At 39.1% G+C, this 18,189-nt stretch overlaps 3 protein-coding genes across 3 annotated transcripts; 2 read left to right on the forward strand and 1 right to left on the reverse strand.

Moving 5' to 3' along the window:
- Positions 1 to 186: 186 nt before the first annotated feature.
- LOC134746818 (nucleoporin NUP42-like) lies at positions 187 to 3,568 on the forward strand. Its single transcript, XM_063681382.1, has 3 exons — positions 187 to 415; positions 1,202 to 1,440; positions 2,510 to 3,568. The coding sequence occupies exons 1-3, from the start codon at positions 322 to 324 to the stop codon at positions 3,263 to 3,265; spliced, it is 1,089 nt and encodes a 362-aa protein (XP_063537452.1). The 5' UTR covers positions 187 to 321; the 3' UTR covers positions 3,266 to 3,568.
- Positions 3,569 to 9,785: 6,217 nt separating this feature from the next.
- Positions 9,786 to 12,693, reverse strand: LOC134746821 (U5 small nuclear ribonucleoprotein 40 kDa protein). Its single transcript, XM_063681385.1, has 6 exons — positions 12,485 to 12,693; positions 12,186 to 12,312; positions 11,607 to 11,810; positions 11,275 to 11,517; positions 10,368 to 10,546; positions 9,786 to 10,105 (listed from the first exon to the last, which is right to left on the reverse strand). The coding sequence occupies exons 1-6, from the start codon at positions 12,596 to 12,598 to the stop codon at positions 9,926 to 9,928; spliced, it is 1,047 nt and encodes a 348-aa protein (XP_063537455.1). The 5' UTR covers positions 12,599 to 12,693; the 3' UTR covers positions 9,786 to 9,925.
- A 107-nt stretch (positions 12,694 to 12,800) lies between these two features.
- Positions 12,801 to 16,319, forward strand: LOC134746405 (nucleoside diphosphate kinase 6-like). Its single transcript, XM_063680774.1, has 3 exons — positions 12,801 to 13,136; positions 13,495 to 13,655; positions 14,495 to 16,319. The coding sequence occupies exons 1-3, from the start codon at positions 12,928 to 12,930 to the stop codon at positions 14,638 to 14,640; spliced, it is 516 nt and encodes a 171-aa protein (XP_063536844.1). The 5' UTR covers positions 12,801 to 12,927; the 3' UTR covers positions 14,641 to 16,319.
- Positions 16,320 to 18,189: the final 1,870 nt, after the last annotated feature.

The raw sequence follows: 18,189 nt of genomic DNA on the forward strand, positions 1-18,189 counted from the left end.
GACTGCTGCCATAATCCTGCAGCAAAATATTGAATCGATTCCGTGAATCGATTAATTAAAATATTACATTTTGTTATTCAAGACATAGTGAAAAACGTCAGCTTCTTCATTCAAAACTAATTTTTGTCATAAATCTATGTTATTCAGATTCGTTAAAGTTGGTCGTTGACGTTGACATTTGATTTGAGTGAAGAGCTGAAGATGAGCTGAAGGGAAGAGGTTACTTGAAGCAAGAGTTGAACAACAATTTTGCAAGAGAACAATAATTTTAAGTCTTTGCCGGATTTTAGAGGCTTATACTTCTGTGTAAAATTTTATACAATGGTGGTGTGCAAATTCTTTCAAGAAGGATATTGCCGCTACGGTCAAAACTGCCGATTTGAGCATGTTTATGGCTCAAAATACAGTTACCATGGTACGTATTTCTTTTCCACCGTATCACGACTGAATTTCCATTCATTTAGATTTTTTTGAAGAGAACAGTGTACAGGCGTAACAACACTATAGCACACTAGCATTCAACTTATCCTGAACTATGAGGACGTAGTTATAGTCCGTCCGTTTTTCTAAGATCAAGTACGCCATAGTAAATGTACTTATGGAACTTGGTCTCATTGAACTATTATTACTAACGTATAGAACCGGCACAGAGAATCAGTATTTTGCGCCATGAGTTGCTGCCGTTTTGGCATCAAACCATAGAACCGGAGCGTGAATCTCGCGACCTAAACGCGTAAGCGTCATGAATTTTACGGCGCTTACGACGTTTTGGTCGCGTGGTACAGGTTGTGATTGTGACAATTTCATTGTTTGGTCTGTCATCTCTATAGTAATAATAACAAAGCTTGATCTTAGAATAAAAGTATTGTTGCGTCTCTGTTCTAATCAAGTGATAGCTCTATAACTCCGTCTGTCTTCACGAAAAATAGGCATTAGGCACAATAGTTGTCGAATTGCGGAAAATGCCCAGAAGCACTAACTCCCGTCTGTTTTTTCAGAATTTTTTAGTATGTTTTTGCAATAACTTGACACTAGAATTAAGATTTAACATGTAAACAACTGGATGCCTTTACTGTAAGTTTATTATGTGTCTAAATAAATGAATTGAATTCATACTGTATTCATTGGTCAGGGTATGATCATAATCATAATCAACATTCTTACTACTTTTAAGAAAGTAAATACTGTTGTTTGCCCTCAGCAAATGCACCATCCAACCAGAATCAACCTCAGAAGCAAGCACCAGCCGGGGTAACTGACGAGCAGCTAGTCCAACAAGTCCAGAATGATGTCCAATCAGTGTTAAAAGGTGGACAGTGGCTGCTCTCCTGCTACGCTCCGTTCAAGAAACCTAACTTCCCTGGGCTTACAGAGTTGTCTCCCGAGGAAACAAGGCTAATCATTTATGAAGCTAAAGCTAATAATACTGTTGATCAGGCTGTAAGTATTGCCAAAAGATATAACTCCATAATAGATGGATACAGTCTAAGGAAAAATTAAGAAAATTTGATTCTCGAACACATGGCGCCACTACCTTTGGCCTACTCTCGAATAAGTGGAGTTGACAGTTTCGTTTGTTATTTAACAATTTTAACGCATATCAGTTAAGAACATGGGTCAAAATCATATAAAAATAATTAATGCAAATAAAAAAAATCATTTATCCATATATAAATACATTTTATGGTATTTTTATACATTTTCATTTTTAGTTTTAATTGTGTGTCAATAGATGGCAGTGAATTTACTGTGGCTACAAAATTTACTATGACAGTACCACTCTATCCTATTATATCCTCTTTGGTATTGCATCTGTCTAAAAGGAACAGCTTCACACTAAGTACTATGTGTACAACTGCAAGAGTTAAGTGACAAGAGAGCTTGAGATAGTCTTACCTTACCTGACTGTCTGTCTTGCCTTGACCATACTTTAACTTTTTTTAAACTTCAAAATAATTTTAATTCGGCTTTAATGTTAGAATTTAACTTTACTGTTGTTATAGTAAAGTTATGACAAATAAGAATAAGAATTGTTTATTGCCACATTATCAAGTACAAAAGAAAATTAAATAAAAGTACAAAAGAAAATAAAATAAAATTACATAAAACAAGAATTAGAAAAAACAATTATTAATTTCTATACTGATGATTTCTATTCTGACAAATGATTTCTATACTGGTTATAGTGGTTATTGATTTTTTGAAGTACCTGAACCAGGAACTTTTTTGTCTATAACTGTTTACAATTATAAATCAAGAAATAAACCCAATTTTTGCAAACCATAATTGATGCAAAAGGCACATAAATTACAAATAAGTTAGTTCAAACTTAATGTTGGTTATTTTTCTAAAATGCTAAATTATAAGAGACTATCTGTCATATCACTGAAACAAATTTTCTGTTAAAGAATTAATCTTTAAAAAATAGATAAATAAAGAAATCCAACTTAAATACAACATCTACAATTTGTATTTTAAAAAAGCATCTAAAATATTTCATTTAATACAGGTGGCCTGGATTAACAACTTAACCAACGAAGCAAGAAGCAAGTATGAACAGCTACTAACCACTTCACCGCACTTATTACGGAGCCTCTACAACGGTGAACCCGTGCCGTCACCATTCACTACCGGGCAAACACCTCAAAACGTCTTCGGGCAAGCTAACAATGCATCTTCAGTATTTCGCAGCGCTGTACAAGATACAGCAAAATCTATATTTTCTCAAGCATCACAGAATGTTTTTGGATTGCCGCCAGCACAAAACCAAAGTATGTTTGGTGTGCCAACACAAAATCAAAGTCCATTCGGTGCACAGACACAAAATCAAAGTCCATTCAGTGCGCAACAAGCACAGAGTCAAAGTCCTTTTGGTGCACAGAATGTCTTTGGTAGTCCAACTGCACAGTCCATCTTTGCACAGGCTAACAGTTCCGTAGACCCGGCAAAATCTTTATTTGCTCAAGCTAACAGTCCATTAGACCCAAAGTCTCTCTTCGCTCAAGCCACTGCTCAAAGTCCATTTGGATCTGCCCCCGCCTCGACATTCAAAAGCCCGTTCGAACAACCGTCTCCTTTTTCTCAAACTAACGCTCCTACAAGCGTATTTGGCCAAGCGAATGTTTTTCAACAGACGCACGATGATCCTGCAGTGTACAGTAATATAAATGACTTGTCCCCTGAGGACTTACAAAGGTTTAGTGAAGGCAGTTTTAAATTAGGCTTTATACCAGAGATGCCTCCACCATATGCTTTATGCGTTTGAGTTAAGAAATTCTGAACTCAAACGCATGAAACATGTGGTGTAGATATGGGCTGAATATTCGGTAATTATTACAGATGAACCGAATAATTCGGTTCGGTAAGGTCTGAACCGAACATTCGGTCGAATATTCGTATTCGGCAAACTCCATATTCGGCCCATCCCTATTAAGAAAATACATAGTAATACATACAAGTAAATAAAAATGCACTGTGATAGATTTAATTTAGTTATCGTATGACATTACAGTTACCGGAATCAAAATTTGGATTTGGTGTTTTGTAATAAATCTGTTTAAGAATTTAAGTAACTTGTTATTTTATTTCTCCATCTAATAATTCGTATGATACAAAATAAGTTCAAAAATGAAAACTGGCCAAGTGCGAGTCAGACTCGCGCATGAAAGGTTCCGTACCTATACGCAAAAAAATCACGTTTGTTGTATGGGAGCCCCACTGAAATATTCATTTTATTCTGTGTTTAGTATTTGTTGTTATAGTGGCAACATAAATAGGTATAGTTAACGCTATCTCTACTGAGCTCGTTCACTTACCTGTACTAACAATAGCATTCTGTTAAACAAGCCATTATTTCGTTTATGTGAGCGCGTGGCCTTTGTGCCTGAGCGCGTGGCCATTGTGTGTGAGCCTCAGGCACAAAAAGGCCACGCGCTCACACAAAAGAAATAATGGCTTTTGTTTAACAGAATGCCATTGTTAGTACGTAAGTGAACGAGCTCAGTAGAGATAGCGATGTAGCTATAGGTACATCATCAGTGAAAATTTAAGAGCGCTTTAGTTTAGGTATTTTACGCGCTGCGGCGGGCTGTGCGAGCTCAGTATGCCGATCCCTTCTACCACGTTTTCCCTCTCGCTCGCACTACAATGATCGATTAAACAATCTTGATCCTTCGTGAAGCATATTGAAAACAATTATAACGACACTAACTTAAAATCCTAATTATTGTTGTTTGGTACGAAAATACAAAATCCAGTGCAAATGTACTTACTTTTGTATTATAAAAGAATTATTTTATACTAGAAAGAAATTATACTCGCTTGTTTACATGTTTCGTCATTACATTTGGTACAGGTACAGGGTAAGCGTACAGCTTGGGACAATGTCACTTGGTGCTAAATTATATCCCAAAAAGATAATTTTCACTGAAAATGACAAAAACTGTCAATCTGTCAAATTTGACTGATATGTCAAACAACACTAAACTATGTCACTTAGTACCAAACTTTAACAAAACGTGTTAATTTTCACTAAAAATGACAAAAACTCCTCTCATCTACTCAAAGGTTAACTGGAAGAGATCCCTCAAAGGGATAAGTTCGCCTTTGTACATCTTATTATTTGTACCATGTAATTTTTAATATGTATATTTGTACAATAAAGAGTTTACTACTACTACTACTACTAAAACTGTCAATTTTGACAGTTTTGACAGATGTGTCAAACTAACCAATTGCATTACGCACCAATTGCATTAAAGTTAATTCGAATTAAATTTTTGAGACGTTAATGGCCATTGAAGTTAATTTTTTGTTTAGTGTTGTTTGACATATCAGTCAAATTTGACAGATTGACAGTTTTTGTAATTTTCAGTGAAAATTATCTTTTTGGGATAGAATCTAGCACCCACTGACATTGTTAAATGTAGATTTATACTATCTGTCAAAATTGACAGTTGGTGACCTTTTGACAGTTTTAGATCCCAAATCGAAACGGCTTGTCCGATTTTGATAGGACCTTCAACATTAGTCATGGGATGGAAAAAAAAATTCACTAAAAATGACAAAACCTGTCAATTTTTACAGGTTGACTGGTAGAGAATGCCTTAAGAAGGCATTAAGTCCGCCTTTTGTACCTTCATGTGTTGTGCAATAAAGCTTAAATAAATAAATAAAATGTCAATTTTGACAGATTGTATAAATCTACACATGACAATGTCACTTGGTGCTAAATTATATCCCAAAAAGATAATTTTCACTGAAAATGATAAAAACTGTCAATCTGTCAAATTTGACAGTTTTGACAGATGTGTCAAACTACATTTTCCATCCCATGACTAATGTTGAAGGTCCTATCAAAATTGGACAAACCGTTTCGATTTGGGATCCAAAAATGTCAAAATGTCACAAAATCTCAATTTTGACAGATTGTATAAATTTACACTTAACAATGTCCTTGGTGCTAAATTATATCCCAAAAAGATGAAAATTACAAAAACTGTCAATCTGTCAAATTTGACTGATATGTCAAACAACACTAAACTATGTCACTTAGTACCAAACTTTAACAAAACATGTAAATTTTCACTAAAAATGACAAAAACTGTCAAACTGTCAATTTTGACAGTTTTGACAGATGTGTCAAACTACATTTTCCATCCCATGACTAATTTTGAAGGTCCTATCAAAATTGGACAAGCCGTTTCGATCTGGGATCCAAAACTGTCAAAAATGTAAATTTTGACAGATAGTATAAATCTACACTTAACAATGTTACTTGGTGCTAAATTCTATCCCAAAAAGATAATTTTCACTGAAAATGACAAAAACTGTCAATTTGTCAAATTTGACTGATATGTCAACCAAACCTTAGTTCCACTAGGTACTGCCAGGGTTCAGCATCAGCTCTATCATGGGTACTGCTCTCCTAAGTGCTCATCAAGACGAGTCGGATGACTAAAACAGCGTGTGCCTATGTTGCACCAAACCTTAGATCCACTAGGTACTGCCAGGGTTCAGCATCAGCTCTATCATGGGTACTGCTCTCCTAAGTGCTCATCAAGACGAGCCGGATGACTAAAACAGCGTGTGCCTATGTTGCACCAATCCTAAGTTCCACTAGGTACTGCCAGGGTTCAACATCAGCTCTATCATGAGTACTGCTCTCCCAAGTTGCTAATCAAGACGAGTCGAATGACCAAAACAGTGTGCGCCTATGTTGCACCAAACCTAAGTTCCACTAGGTACTGCCAGGGTTCATAAGGAGGATGAGTAATACATAATTAAAAACTTTTACAAGTTCAGTCTTAGTTATATCGGAGCATCGTTTATAATGGCGTAAGCGCCATCGACAATAAGGTCCCTTTTTATAGGAAATACCACATTTTATTCTGTTTTTAGTATTTGTTGTTATATCGGCAACAGAAATACATCTGTGAAAATTTCAACTAGCTATCACGGTTCATGAGATACAGCCTGGTGACAGACAGACAGACATACAGACAGACAGCGGAGTCCTAGTAATAGGGTCCCGTTTTTACCCTTTGGGTACGGAATCCTAAAAACAGAATAAAATAGATATTTAAATGGGGCTCCCATACAACAAACGTGATTTATTTACCGTTTTGTGCGTAATAGTACGGAACCCTTTGTGCGCGAGTCCAACTCGCACTTGGCTGTTTTTTTTTTAAATTTACTACCTATAAAATGACAGGTCATTTCAAATATTTTTAATGTTGTTCGGAAGTTTGTTATGTTACTATACTATATTATAATACTATAAAAACAAATACAGTACTCGGATCAAAGTTTCTCAGTCGCAATTTATACGCACACAGTATAGCGTTTTACACGGCGCCTGCCGCACACAACGATAAAAAACCTCGTTGTCGTCGTCGAAAACGTGCGGAGCCGACCGACACAAGTCCGACCTCTTCAAGCTCTGCCGCGGTACTGAGATCGCCAGCGCGCGTCATCGGCAATATGTATATAAACACAAATGTATACCAACAGTATAAGCAAACGTTGTAGATTGCTCGTGTATAAAAATGACTTCGATACTATGATTTTCGTAGGAATTTACACTTGTTTCGAAGAGAAAATTCAATTCGTTTAACATTGATTTTCTCTTTCTTAAAAGCATGTAGGAAGAATATCATTCGATATTCCTAAAGTACAGGATATTAGTAATACAAAATATCCAACTTTAGCAGAGTAAACTTCTCAAAATTTACAAATAAGAGCTCACAATTCAGTGCTTTTTCGTAAACGACCATCAGAAAAACAATCATTACTAATTTAATTAGTCCTTTTTCGAAAATGTACAACGATATTCCTAAGGATAAGAAGACGCTCTTACTGGAACAAGTACTCTTTATTTCTAATAATGAGCGTAAAATCTTAAATGTTGTCGGGAATATCATCAATTTTACATTATTTCGACTTTTCTTGTAAGAACGCTCTTAAATTGTCTAGCTATCACGGTTCATGAGATACAGCCTGGTGACAGACGACGGACAGCGGAGTCTTAGTAATTGGGTCCCGTTTTTACCATCGTGATTTTACCCTTTGGGGTACGGAACCCTACAAGAAAAGTTAAACTTCACAACTAGACGGGCATCTGAAGCTACCTTACAAAAATTTAGAATTTAGTGTGACGTCCGTGAAAACATTACACTATCATTACACTTTGGGGAAAAAAGGTAGGTAGGTAAGATGTTTTCACGGACGTCACGTGCTCACGCACCAACGCGGGCCCGCGCCCGCGCATGTTCGCGAATGAACACGCCGTGCGCGCCTCCGCAGTAGTCTTAAGTTTTTCATTAGCTCCTTGCGCCATCTAGTTCGTTACTGTGAACTAATAAATAGCCTACAAGTATATGCTACTTAGGACGGTGCGCTTTTTTAGTATGGGATTGGGTATCTGTACTAGTATTATATGATCTGTGGCAGCAGGCAGCCCAATCACCGCCCTGAATGTATTGTTAAACTGCACACGGAGGGTGTTGTAAGCTCTTTGAGTGTATGAAGACGCCCGGTATTGGAGCGCCTTTCGCACTCTTGTAATAAAACAAAACCATATCTTAAATCAACTATTTTATTTCCTTAAATATTTATTAGCTAAATTTTGTCTTTGAATTAAAAATACTTTTTTAAAGTCGGGCTAAGCTAACTGCACCGTATTTGAAAGCACAGAGTGTGAAAGTGTTATTTTAGGGCTCTCTTGTTTCTCATAAAGTTTTAAGTCATAATGTATTGTTTGTTCGCATCAGAGTTAGCTTAGCTATAATTCTATTTTTGTTTCGCAGATGGTAAAAAACATACGTGACGTTCTCAAGCAAAAGCCTTTTAATTATTGATAACGTCACATATGTATAGACTCTAGCCGTCCAGACGTCAAAACTTGCCAAAACAAATGCAATGTGACGGCGCCGCGGTGTCCGGGCAGCTTGTACAGCACGCGGCGCGACGTGGTGTATATTGTATACAGTATAATCTACGGTTCGATCTCGCCCTGGTAGAGCAGCTTGTCGCTGCTGGCGGACAGTATGACGGGCTCGGCGGGATGGAAGCGCGCGTCGGTGACGGCGCCGCGGTGTCCGGGCAGCTTGTACAGCACGCGGCGCGACGTGGTGTATATTGTATACAGTATAATCTACGGTTCGATCTCGCCCTGGTAGAGCAGCTTGTCGCTGCTGGCGGACAGTATGACGGGCTCGGCGGGATGGAAGCGCGCGTCGGTGACGGCGCCGCGGTGTCCGGGCAGCTTGTACAGCACGCGGCGCGACGTGGTGTATATTGTATACAGTATAATCTACGGTTCGATCTCGCCCTGGTAGAGCAGCTTGTCGCTGCTGGCGGACAGTATGACGGGCTCGGCGGGATGGAAGCGCGCGTCGGTGACGGCGCCGCGGTGTCCGGGCAGCTTGTACAGCACGCGGCGCGACGTGGTGTATATTGTATACAGTATAATCTACGGTTCGATCTCGCCCTGGTAGAGCAGCTTGTCGTTGCTGGCGGACAGTATGACGGGCTCGGCGGGATGGAAGCGCGCGTCGGTGACGGCGCCGCGGTGTCCGGGCAGCTTGTACAGCACGCGGCGCGACGTGGTGTATATTGTATACAGTATAATCTACGGTTCGATCTCGCCCTGGTAGAGCAGCTTGTCGCTGCTGGCGGACAGTATGACGGGCTCGGCGGGATGGAAGCGCGCGTCGGTGACGGCGCCGCGGTGTCCGGGCAGCTTGTACAGCACGCGGCGCGACGTGGTGTATATTGTATACAGTATAATCTACGGTTCGATCTCGCCCTGGTAGAGCAGCTTGTCGCTGCTGGCGGACAGTATGACGGGCTCGGCGGGATGGAAGCGCGCGTCGGTGACGGCGCCGCGGTGTCCGGGCAGCTTGTACAGCACGCGGCGCGACGTGGTGTATATTGTATACAGTATAATCTACGGTTCGATCTCGCCCTGGTAGAGCAGCTTGTCGCTGCTGGCGGACAGTATGACGGGCTCGGCGGGATGGAAGCGCGCGTCGGTGACGGCGCCGCGGTGTCCGGGCAGCTTGTACAGCACGCGGCGCGACGTGGTGTATATTGTATACAGTATAATCTACGGTTCGATCTCGCCCTGGTAGAGCAGCTTGTCGCTGCTGGCGGACAGTATGACGGGCTCGGCGGGATGGAAGCGCGCGTCGGTGACGGCGCCGCGGTGTCCGGGCAGCTTGTACAGCACGCGGCGCGACGTGGTGTATATTGTATACAGTATAATCTACGGTTCGATCTCGCCCTGGTAGAGCAGCTTGTCGCTGCTGGCGGACAGTATGACGGGCTCGGCGGGATGGAAGCGCGCGTCGGTGACGGCGCCGCGGTGTCCGGGCAGCTTGTACAGCACGCGGCGCGACGTGGTGTATATTGTATACAGTATAATCTACGGTTCGATCTCGCCCTGGTAGAGCAGCTTGTCGCTGCTGGCGGACAGTATGACGGGCTCGGCGGGATGGAAGCGCGCGTCGGTGACGGCGCCGCGGTGTCCGGGCAGCTTGTACAGCACGCGGCGCGACGTGGTGTCCCACACGTGCACGAAGCGGTCCGACGAGCCCGCCGTCACCTGGATGTGGATGTGGATACACCGAGCGGATTAAAGGCGGCAGCGGTTTGATTTTTTCACAGCTTCAAGGGGCTGTAGACTCGAGTATATGGTTTTAATTTTAACTCTATACCTCCCGAGATAAAGGGTCTTGACAGACAGACAGACGGACGACAAAGTGATCCTATAAGGGTTCCGTGTTTTCCTTGAGGTACGGAACCCTAAAACATGCTTAGAACCTTTGATTATGTGATCTTCTAGTCTAATCTGGAATGAAGTATACCTTGGAACCGTCTGGAGACCAGGCACAGCGCAGCAGGTTCCGCTCGAAGTTGTGGTGGTGTCCGGCGAGCAGCTTGACGCAGCGCTCGGTGGGCGCGAACGCGCGGACGTCCCAGATGCGGAGCGTACTGTCCATGGCGTTCGACAGGAGGTAGGAACCATCGTAGGAGAGCGCCAGACCTAAATAATATTTAAAAAATGATTTTTTTAAATTAAATCATCATATTTGAAGAGAACAGTGTACAGTCTGACAATCGTCCTTTTCAAATCAATCTAAGAAAACGGGATGACACTACAGTATTGCCACTTTTTAATTTCTACCATTTCTTGTCGGACAATAACAATAAAACGAATGAATTTGAATAAATTTGTTCCTTACCTTCTTTTTTAACTTCTATTAGTTCTATTTCAGTTTACAACAGTAAAAAGTTATAAAATGTCCTAAGATGCGACATGGTAGCGTTCTCTATCACTGAAGCAGAGTATTTGAGATCTCTCACATTTTCTTTATTTATACCATTCATCTTGTCACAGCATACTTATATTTAACCCTTAAATGCATAATGATGTTTATATGCATCGTATATTTGATGGTCCGTGGCTCAATATGCAGCTATCCAAAATATTATTCCCTCAATCTATACAACATGACACATCTATTTCAATTTATTAAAAAGTTATACAAAAAATCATGCATTTAAGGGTTAAATGAGTGGGGTGCTGACAATAACAATGTTATGTTTGAAAGTAGAGAACTAGATTTTCGGAAACATGTTGTGCAGAGTAAATTAACGTCACTTAATGCTTAAAACCTATGTACCTACTAACCATGGATGCAATAAATGAATTATGAATTAAAATTATTACAATGTTTTTTTATCTCACAAAATTAAATTCGATTATCATACCAGTAATAGTATCAGTATGTCCTTTAATCTTATACGAAATCTTGTTAGTTCTAATATCCCACACTTTGACGACATTATCGATGCCTCCCGATATGATTTTCTCAGCCGTATCATTGAAAAGGACCGCTGTGACCGGGTACTCGCTGTCAAAGGAGGCGATGGGGTTCCTTTTTCTGGAGTCCCATAGTTTGATGGTGTTGTCATCTGAGGCAGAGACTAGGAGCTCGGGCCCGCGTCGGGCTCCTGCGATTTAAAAGGAAAACATAAGTAAATTGTATGTAAAAATACAAGATTTAAAGAGGAAACGATACTACAATATTTCCAGCACTAACCTGACACAGAGTTAACAAAGTTAGCATGCCCCTTCAGTTTCTTAACCCTAGTGCCGGTCGGGACATCCCACACGGCCACCGTGTTGTCCGTAGCACAGGAGTATAAGTGTGAACCGTCTGGAGAGAAGTTGATCTCCATGATGGCACCCGTGTGGCCTTTCATTACCATTATGTTCTCGCATTGTCCGTAGACATTCCATACAACTGAAAGAGTAATTTTTTTTAAGTTTTTCGCTAAATAGATATAGTCATCAGAAGTAAATGACTATTTAAGCTTGTTTAATAAAAATTAAATTAAAACTTCAAACACTATTCTGGAAATAATTCTGTTTAGTGTAACAATGTGTCTCAATTGCTCAGAAGTTAACCAGAAGATATCCCTTAAAGAGATAAGTTCACCTTTGCACTAATGATGAGTGTTTTTTTCCTGTTTTGTTCTCTTTTTTTGTACAATAAACTGCTACTACTACAAACACTTATTTAATGAATGATGATGTTTTAGATGATTATCAACATCATATAATAGTAATGGCAAAGTGACCACATCCAGGTAATGGACAGTAAGAACAGTTTACTTACAGATTTGTCTATCAAATCCAGCGGAAGCTAAGTGTTTGCCTTCAGGGTGGTATCTGGCGGTAAATATCTCTCCTAGGTGACCCTCCAGCAACATAATAGGCGCATAGAGGTTCGATGTGCGTGGTACCTATAATAGTGTAACAGATTTAAACAAAATTGTTAAATACAAGGTCCAAATACTCAAAATAAGCTCAGACTGGTTGATGATGAGTAAATTATTTTCGTCATTCTGTTGCTTACATATAAGGTAAAACATGAATGTAAACAACTCTAGCTTAATAAATTTAAGTGAAACATACCGACGAAGTAACCACAGCTTTTTCTCTTGTTCCGACCACTGATATTTCATGTCGGGTCTTTTTAGCTGGGACGACTGAATAGTCATCCGCTTTCCGTTTCTCTAATTCAGGCATTTTTATAAACTATGCCGTCTAAATTAAAATAGTTTCGTCAACGCAAAATCTAACCTAGTACGCGTCGTTTTTGTTTAGTGACTTGACGTGCTTGACAGTTGACATCTATGTCAAAGCTAAAGCTATTTCAGTCATTGTTTCAAACGCGTAATCGTTTCAAAATAATCGAATATTACAATCGATTCCATCGCTTTTTTTTTCATGCTGCAACCCCTGAATTTTGACGTAACAGGTTTTGACTTTTGCCAATCTAAATCAAGTTTTTAAATTTCTTTATTTTCAAAATAGAGAATAAAATGAAGAAAATCAAACCCAGATAACATTCCACCATGCAGAAACTACAACTAACCCTGGCTATCATCAAGCCACACGCTGTAAAAAATCCCGTAGCTCTTTCTTTCATTAGGAACGTAATAAAAACTAAATTTATAGTCATAAAAACTAAACGGGTCTCTTTGGATAAGGAAGCAGCTGGTAAATTCTACAGCGAACATGTTGGCAAGTTCTTCTATAATCGGCTGGTGACGTTCATGACGAGGTAGGAATCTAAAATAATGGAAAATATAATGTAACCTTAACACTCTTATGACCTCTGGATTAGTCCTATTAGATCTTTCGTAACAGCCTTGAGCTAGAGCTTGGCGTGGGCTTGGGCTTGAGTAAGCGCAAAAAAAACGACATGTAGAGTTGATGGACTAAAATAAAAATAAATAAATAAAAAGTCATTTATTGTCGCAGTAAGTATACAAAAAAAAAACAGTAAAAAACAGTAGTAGGTACAAGCTTAAATTACAGCAGTATTAATACAAGAATAATCACCTTTCGACCTGCTGTTGTCTCCCAAAATTAAACTCACCTAGACATTTTTTATTTTTATATTTATTTATTTATTCCAGTGGTAGTGTGGATCTGCACATAATGGGCCACTCCAACGCCATAGAGCTGTGGCGCTGCATGCTGGGGCCCACCAGCGTGTACAAGGCGCAGTTCCAGCAGCCCTACTGTCTCCGGGGCATGTTCGGTATCTCCGACACCAGGAATGTTGCTCATGGCTCAGGTAAGATATTTTTCTTCTTCTCCAGTTGGTCCCTCAATACTGAGGATCATGACATCATGTCCTGCTGAAGACCAGGTTACTCTATAGGGTTCTGTTCCTCGCCAAGCGCATGGCCGATAAGATAAGATGTAGATAGAGGTAAGATATTATTTTAACAGTCTCATATTTTAACCCGTTAAGGGTAAAAATAAGAATTCCCAATTAAGTAGTCATGTCAGTGTCCGGTGATGTATTTTTCTAAGATTGGTTCTTCTTACAATACCTGCAGCCCAACATGTTCAGTCAGCATATACAGAGGTACCCAAAAAGATCGCTTTCTAGCAATAAAAGCGCCTGTTGTCACCTTACCCAAATTAATTGTCATTGTTTATTTTTCAGTATATGTATTTAACACATTCAGTGTAGAAAACCCGACTATCGGGTATCTTATGATTCCGTTCAGAGGCCGGATAGATAGTCGGGATCGTGGTACTACTGCTATACAAGACTATATTTTTGTGGCCTGGCACGGATGACTTGTTTGGCTGGGTGGCAAGGAATGGTTCCCAACCACAACTTCCCAAGAATACAAAACATTCTCCTCACATGTAAAAGTCAAAAACCGACATTGGCAAATTCACCCTGTGCAAAATTGCAGGGAGTAAAAGCCAGATAGGAAAAAAAGGAATGTTTTAAACTGTGATGCATGCAGTTGATGCAGTATTGTATTGTATAGATAATGCAAAAGGTATCTGCAAATTTCTATACCGAATACAAATTTGTATCTATTTTCATTGTAAATATTACTTCAGTGTTATCAATTAATATATTAATTCTAAATGTAAAATATCAATTTTCAGATTCTCCACCGTCAGCAGAGCGAGAGATCAAGTTCTTCTTCCCCGAGTTCTCCTTCTACCAATGGCACAATGGACACGAGGTGCTGTACAGGAAAGGACCCATCATCTTCAACGATCATCTGTTTGAACATGTCAGGAAACTCTAACCAGTTTTGTAAAGGGCAGTGGTGACATAGAAATTGATTACCGCTGGCTTATGAAATAAAACTATGAAAACGGATTATATCGCGTATATTGAATTTATAATACATCCCGACGTGACGTGACTCACCCGTCGACCACGAACGCTGTAAAGGGTTCGAAACGTCGGGATGTATTATAAATTAAATATACGCGATATAATCCGTTTTCATAGTTTTATTTCATGAGTAACTATCGCGGTAACCGAAGACAATATTACCACTGGCTTACCTGTTTTCAATCACTTGAATTCCTTTTAGGGCGTCGCTAGCTGGCGCGGACGCGTGCGGCGGATTTTACCTACAACGGCACCCTTAGGCTGCGTTTCCAGCAGAAAACCAATAGAATGAATCCATTACCTGAGCGTTTCTTAAAAAAAATGCCACATTAATTTTGTACTTTTTCATAAATCTTGAACTATTTCTACTCAGAATCACGAGCTCTTTCGATCCTAATGGGATACAAAAATGTCCCAAGGTTTTTTTCCTATTGTGTTACCATTTCCCCATATACTTTGTATGGCGGTAACAAAAGTTTGAAAAATGTATGGATTGGGACCTTTTTTTCCTATAAGGATGAAAAGAATTTGTGATCCTGACTAGAAATAACACAAAAGTGGCAAAAAAGGTCACATAAAAAATGGCAAAAAAAATTAAACACCTAATCGCGCTCAGCGCCGCTGTAGTGGACGATATTCTATTGTTTCTTAACATCTCTCGCTACGCATCATCGCACATCATCTCTGGTGGAAACGCAGCCTTACTATGGCTTATGAACAAAAGGAAATCTAAATTAGCTTTGGTTTTCCTTAGAAAATTTTTGATACACCTCCAATGGTAGAGAGTAAGTCAGGAAAAATCAAACCAGTGAAGCATGTAGTACTAATATAGAGGCGTAATATGTGACGTTTTCAAGTAAAAGGACCTTACCATAAGGACGAAATTTGCTAGTATTTTTATACGAATAACGTGTCAGAGCGTCCTTATGGCAAACGATAAAGTGGTGCCTTTTGTTTGAAGACGACACATATAGCGCCATTCGCGGTTACAATATTGTGCCACTTATCCGTATTATTATTCTATAGCCAATAATCTACAATGAAATAAGCCATAAATTTCATTCACTTCATTTGGGGCATTTTCTATGAAAAGGGACCTTATTGTCGATGGCGCTTACGCCGCACAGCGTCGCGCGGCATTGTATTTACATCGGAGCATCGTTTATAATGGCGTAGGCGCCATCGACAATTAGGTCCCTTTTTATAGAAAATACCACATTTTCTCACTATATAGGTAGATATTTTTTTGGGGAATGATCCCAAAGTACAAATAAATATCTATTTTATTATTTCACAAATAGCTAAACTACCAAAGCAAATACCTGTTTTAGTATTCATGATTATAATATAATAGTTATTTACGATATAAGTGCGAAAAATAGGAAATGCGCAACGAGTGGCGAATTACCTATTCGCATGTGTATCGTACGTTTTACACTACATGGGCCTTTAAATTTTCGAAGTAGTTTCGTAAAGTGCTTATTATAGCACAGGGTGTGGTAATGGAGCACCAGGTGTACTGTAAATGATATAATTTATCAGTAAGCTAGTCAACAGATTAAATAAATTTTCGTTGCAAAAATTAAAGTTGTTCATATTTTAACATTTTTTGCATCTTATATTTAAACGTCCAATGTTTGTACCCTGGACCCCTAAAAAGCCCAAGAATAATGTAGTCCCTGAAGCGATCAGTTGGAATTAGCTCCATGCATGAATTTATTTTTATTTTTGGATTCATAATTTATATCGTTGGAACACCGGAAATGATAAAAATACTTTTGTAAACCTTAACATTATTTTATTAAAAAATATTTAAAATGTTGAAAATTTTTGAGCGGTTGAAACGCTCATAATTTTTGGCGCGAATTCGACAGAGCGTGATGACGTCACACGTTGGGCGGCCCAACTGACGTTTGCTACTAATGACACTAATCTGTCGAACGCGTGACGTCACGTGGCGTTTCGAGCGTTTCGCTCACTAGCTTTTCGCGGGCAAATTTTTGTACTTTTTATTTATAATTTTAAGTAATTAAATGGTAATTTAAAAACGAAAATGCATTTGTAACATGATATAACGGTAACAAACATCCGAATAAAACATATTTCGTTCAAATATAAACTTCATGCATGAGGCTAATTTTTGAAGGGTCTCTCCTGTTACCACCATCAGGTATTCCCGAATTCTTTTTTGGTAACAACTAGGAATATATTTTCTCAGCCAGTGGTATCAAATTTGATAATAGGAGATATTACTGCAATGTTCTGCCACCAGAGTGCACCACTAGCCATTTTAGTAAACAATAGAAACTTATACATACCTTTAACAGGTTTTTGACAAGTTTTCAGAGATAATAAAATATGACATTGATGCATCAAGGGGGTTTGATGGCGGTTTGTTTACTTTACAGAGGACCTACCGGGAAACGCGAATCCGAAATTTCGCTATCTGCCTCTTTATCGCTCGAATATGCAAGAGTGACAGAGATGTTAGATAACGTAATTTCGATTTCTTGTTTCGCGATAGACCCTCAGATTATGGTAGTGGCGCCACCTACGCAGTTTCGCGTAATATTCCCTATTGAAAAAGTGACCTTGACATTTATACAATAGATTTAAATTCCCACGCACTTATCCGTGTCTAGACACGTAACTAGTTTACCTAACTAGTACCTACTAGTACTTATTCAGCACATTCACTCCGAGTGGTAACAAGTTAACGACTGAGATTTTTATTACAAGCTTTTATTTAACTTGCCCTGTTAGTATGTTAGTTGGTTTGTTAGTTAGTGTGGGTCAAATCTTAGAAGCTAAATTTGACCCACTTCCCGATTGAACTAAAAATCTTCATACTTAAATACGTATGTGTCGGGTGATAATGCAATATTATGGTACCATCGAGCTGATCTGATGATGGAGACAGGAGGTGGCCATAGGAACTCTGTGATAAAACTGTGTTTGGAGTTTTTAGAATTGTCTCGATGAGTATTAGTTGTCTGTGGTAAAAAAGTACAGTCAGCGATAAAAGCTTACACAAAAAATAATATTTTTGCTAAATCTAGTCTAACTGTAGATTATAGTTCGTTCTTTTAGCATTAAATTAGAAAAAAGATAAACATTCCTGACGTGTCTTTTTATTGAAAAATATTGAAAAACGCTTTTCAAAAATTAGTTTATATCCATACTAATATTATAAATGCGAAAGTCTGTCTGTCTGTGTGTTGCCTCTTCACGCTTAAACCGCTGAATCGATTTAGATGAAATTTGGCATAGAGATAGGTTGAGTCCCTGAGAAGGACATAGGATAGTTTTTATCCCGAAAATGATCCCTTAAGAAAGTAAAAAGCGGGGTGGAATGGAATTGAGATAATTAATAAAGTGTGCTAATTTGTGTGCAAAATATGCTCAAATTGAATAATTGCTATGAAAATTTTTCCAGGCGCTATGCTTGCTTTAGCTG

Source organism: Cydia strobilella, chromosome 13, assembly GCF_947568885.1.
Source record: "Cydia strobilella chromosome 13, ilCydStro3.1, whole genome shotgun sequence".
NCBI classification, from domain to species: Eukaryota; Metazoa; Arthropoda; class Insecta; order Lepidoptera; family Tortricidae; genus Cydia; species Cydia strobilella.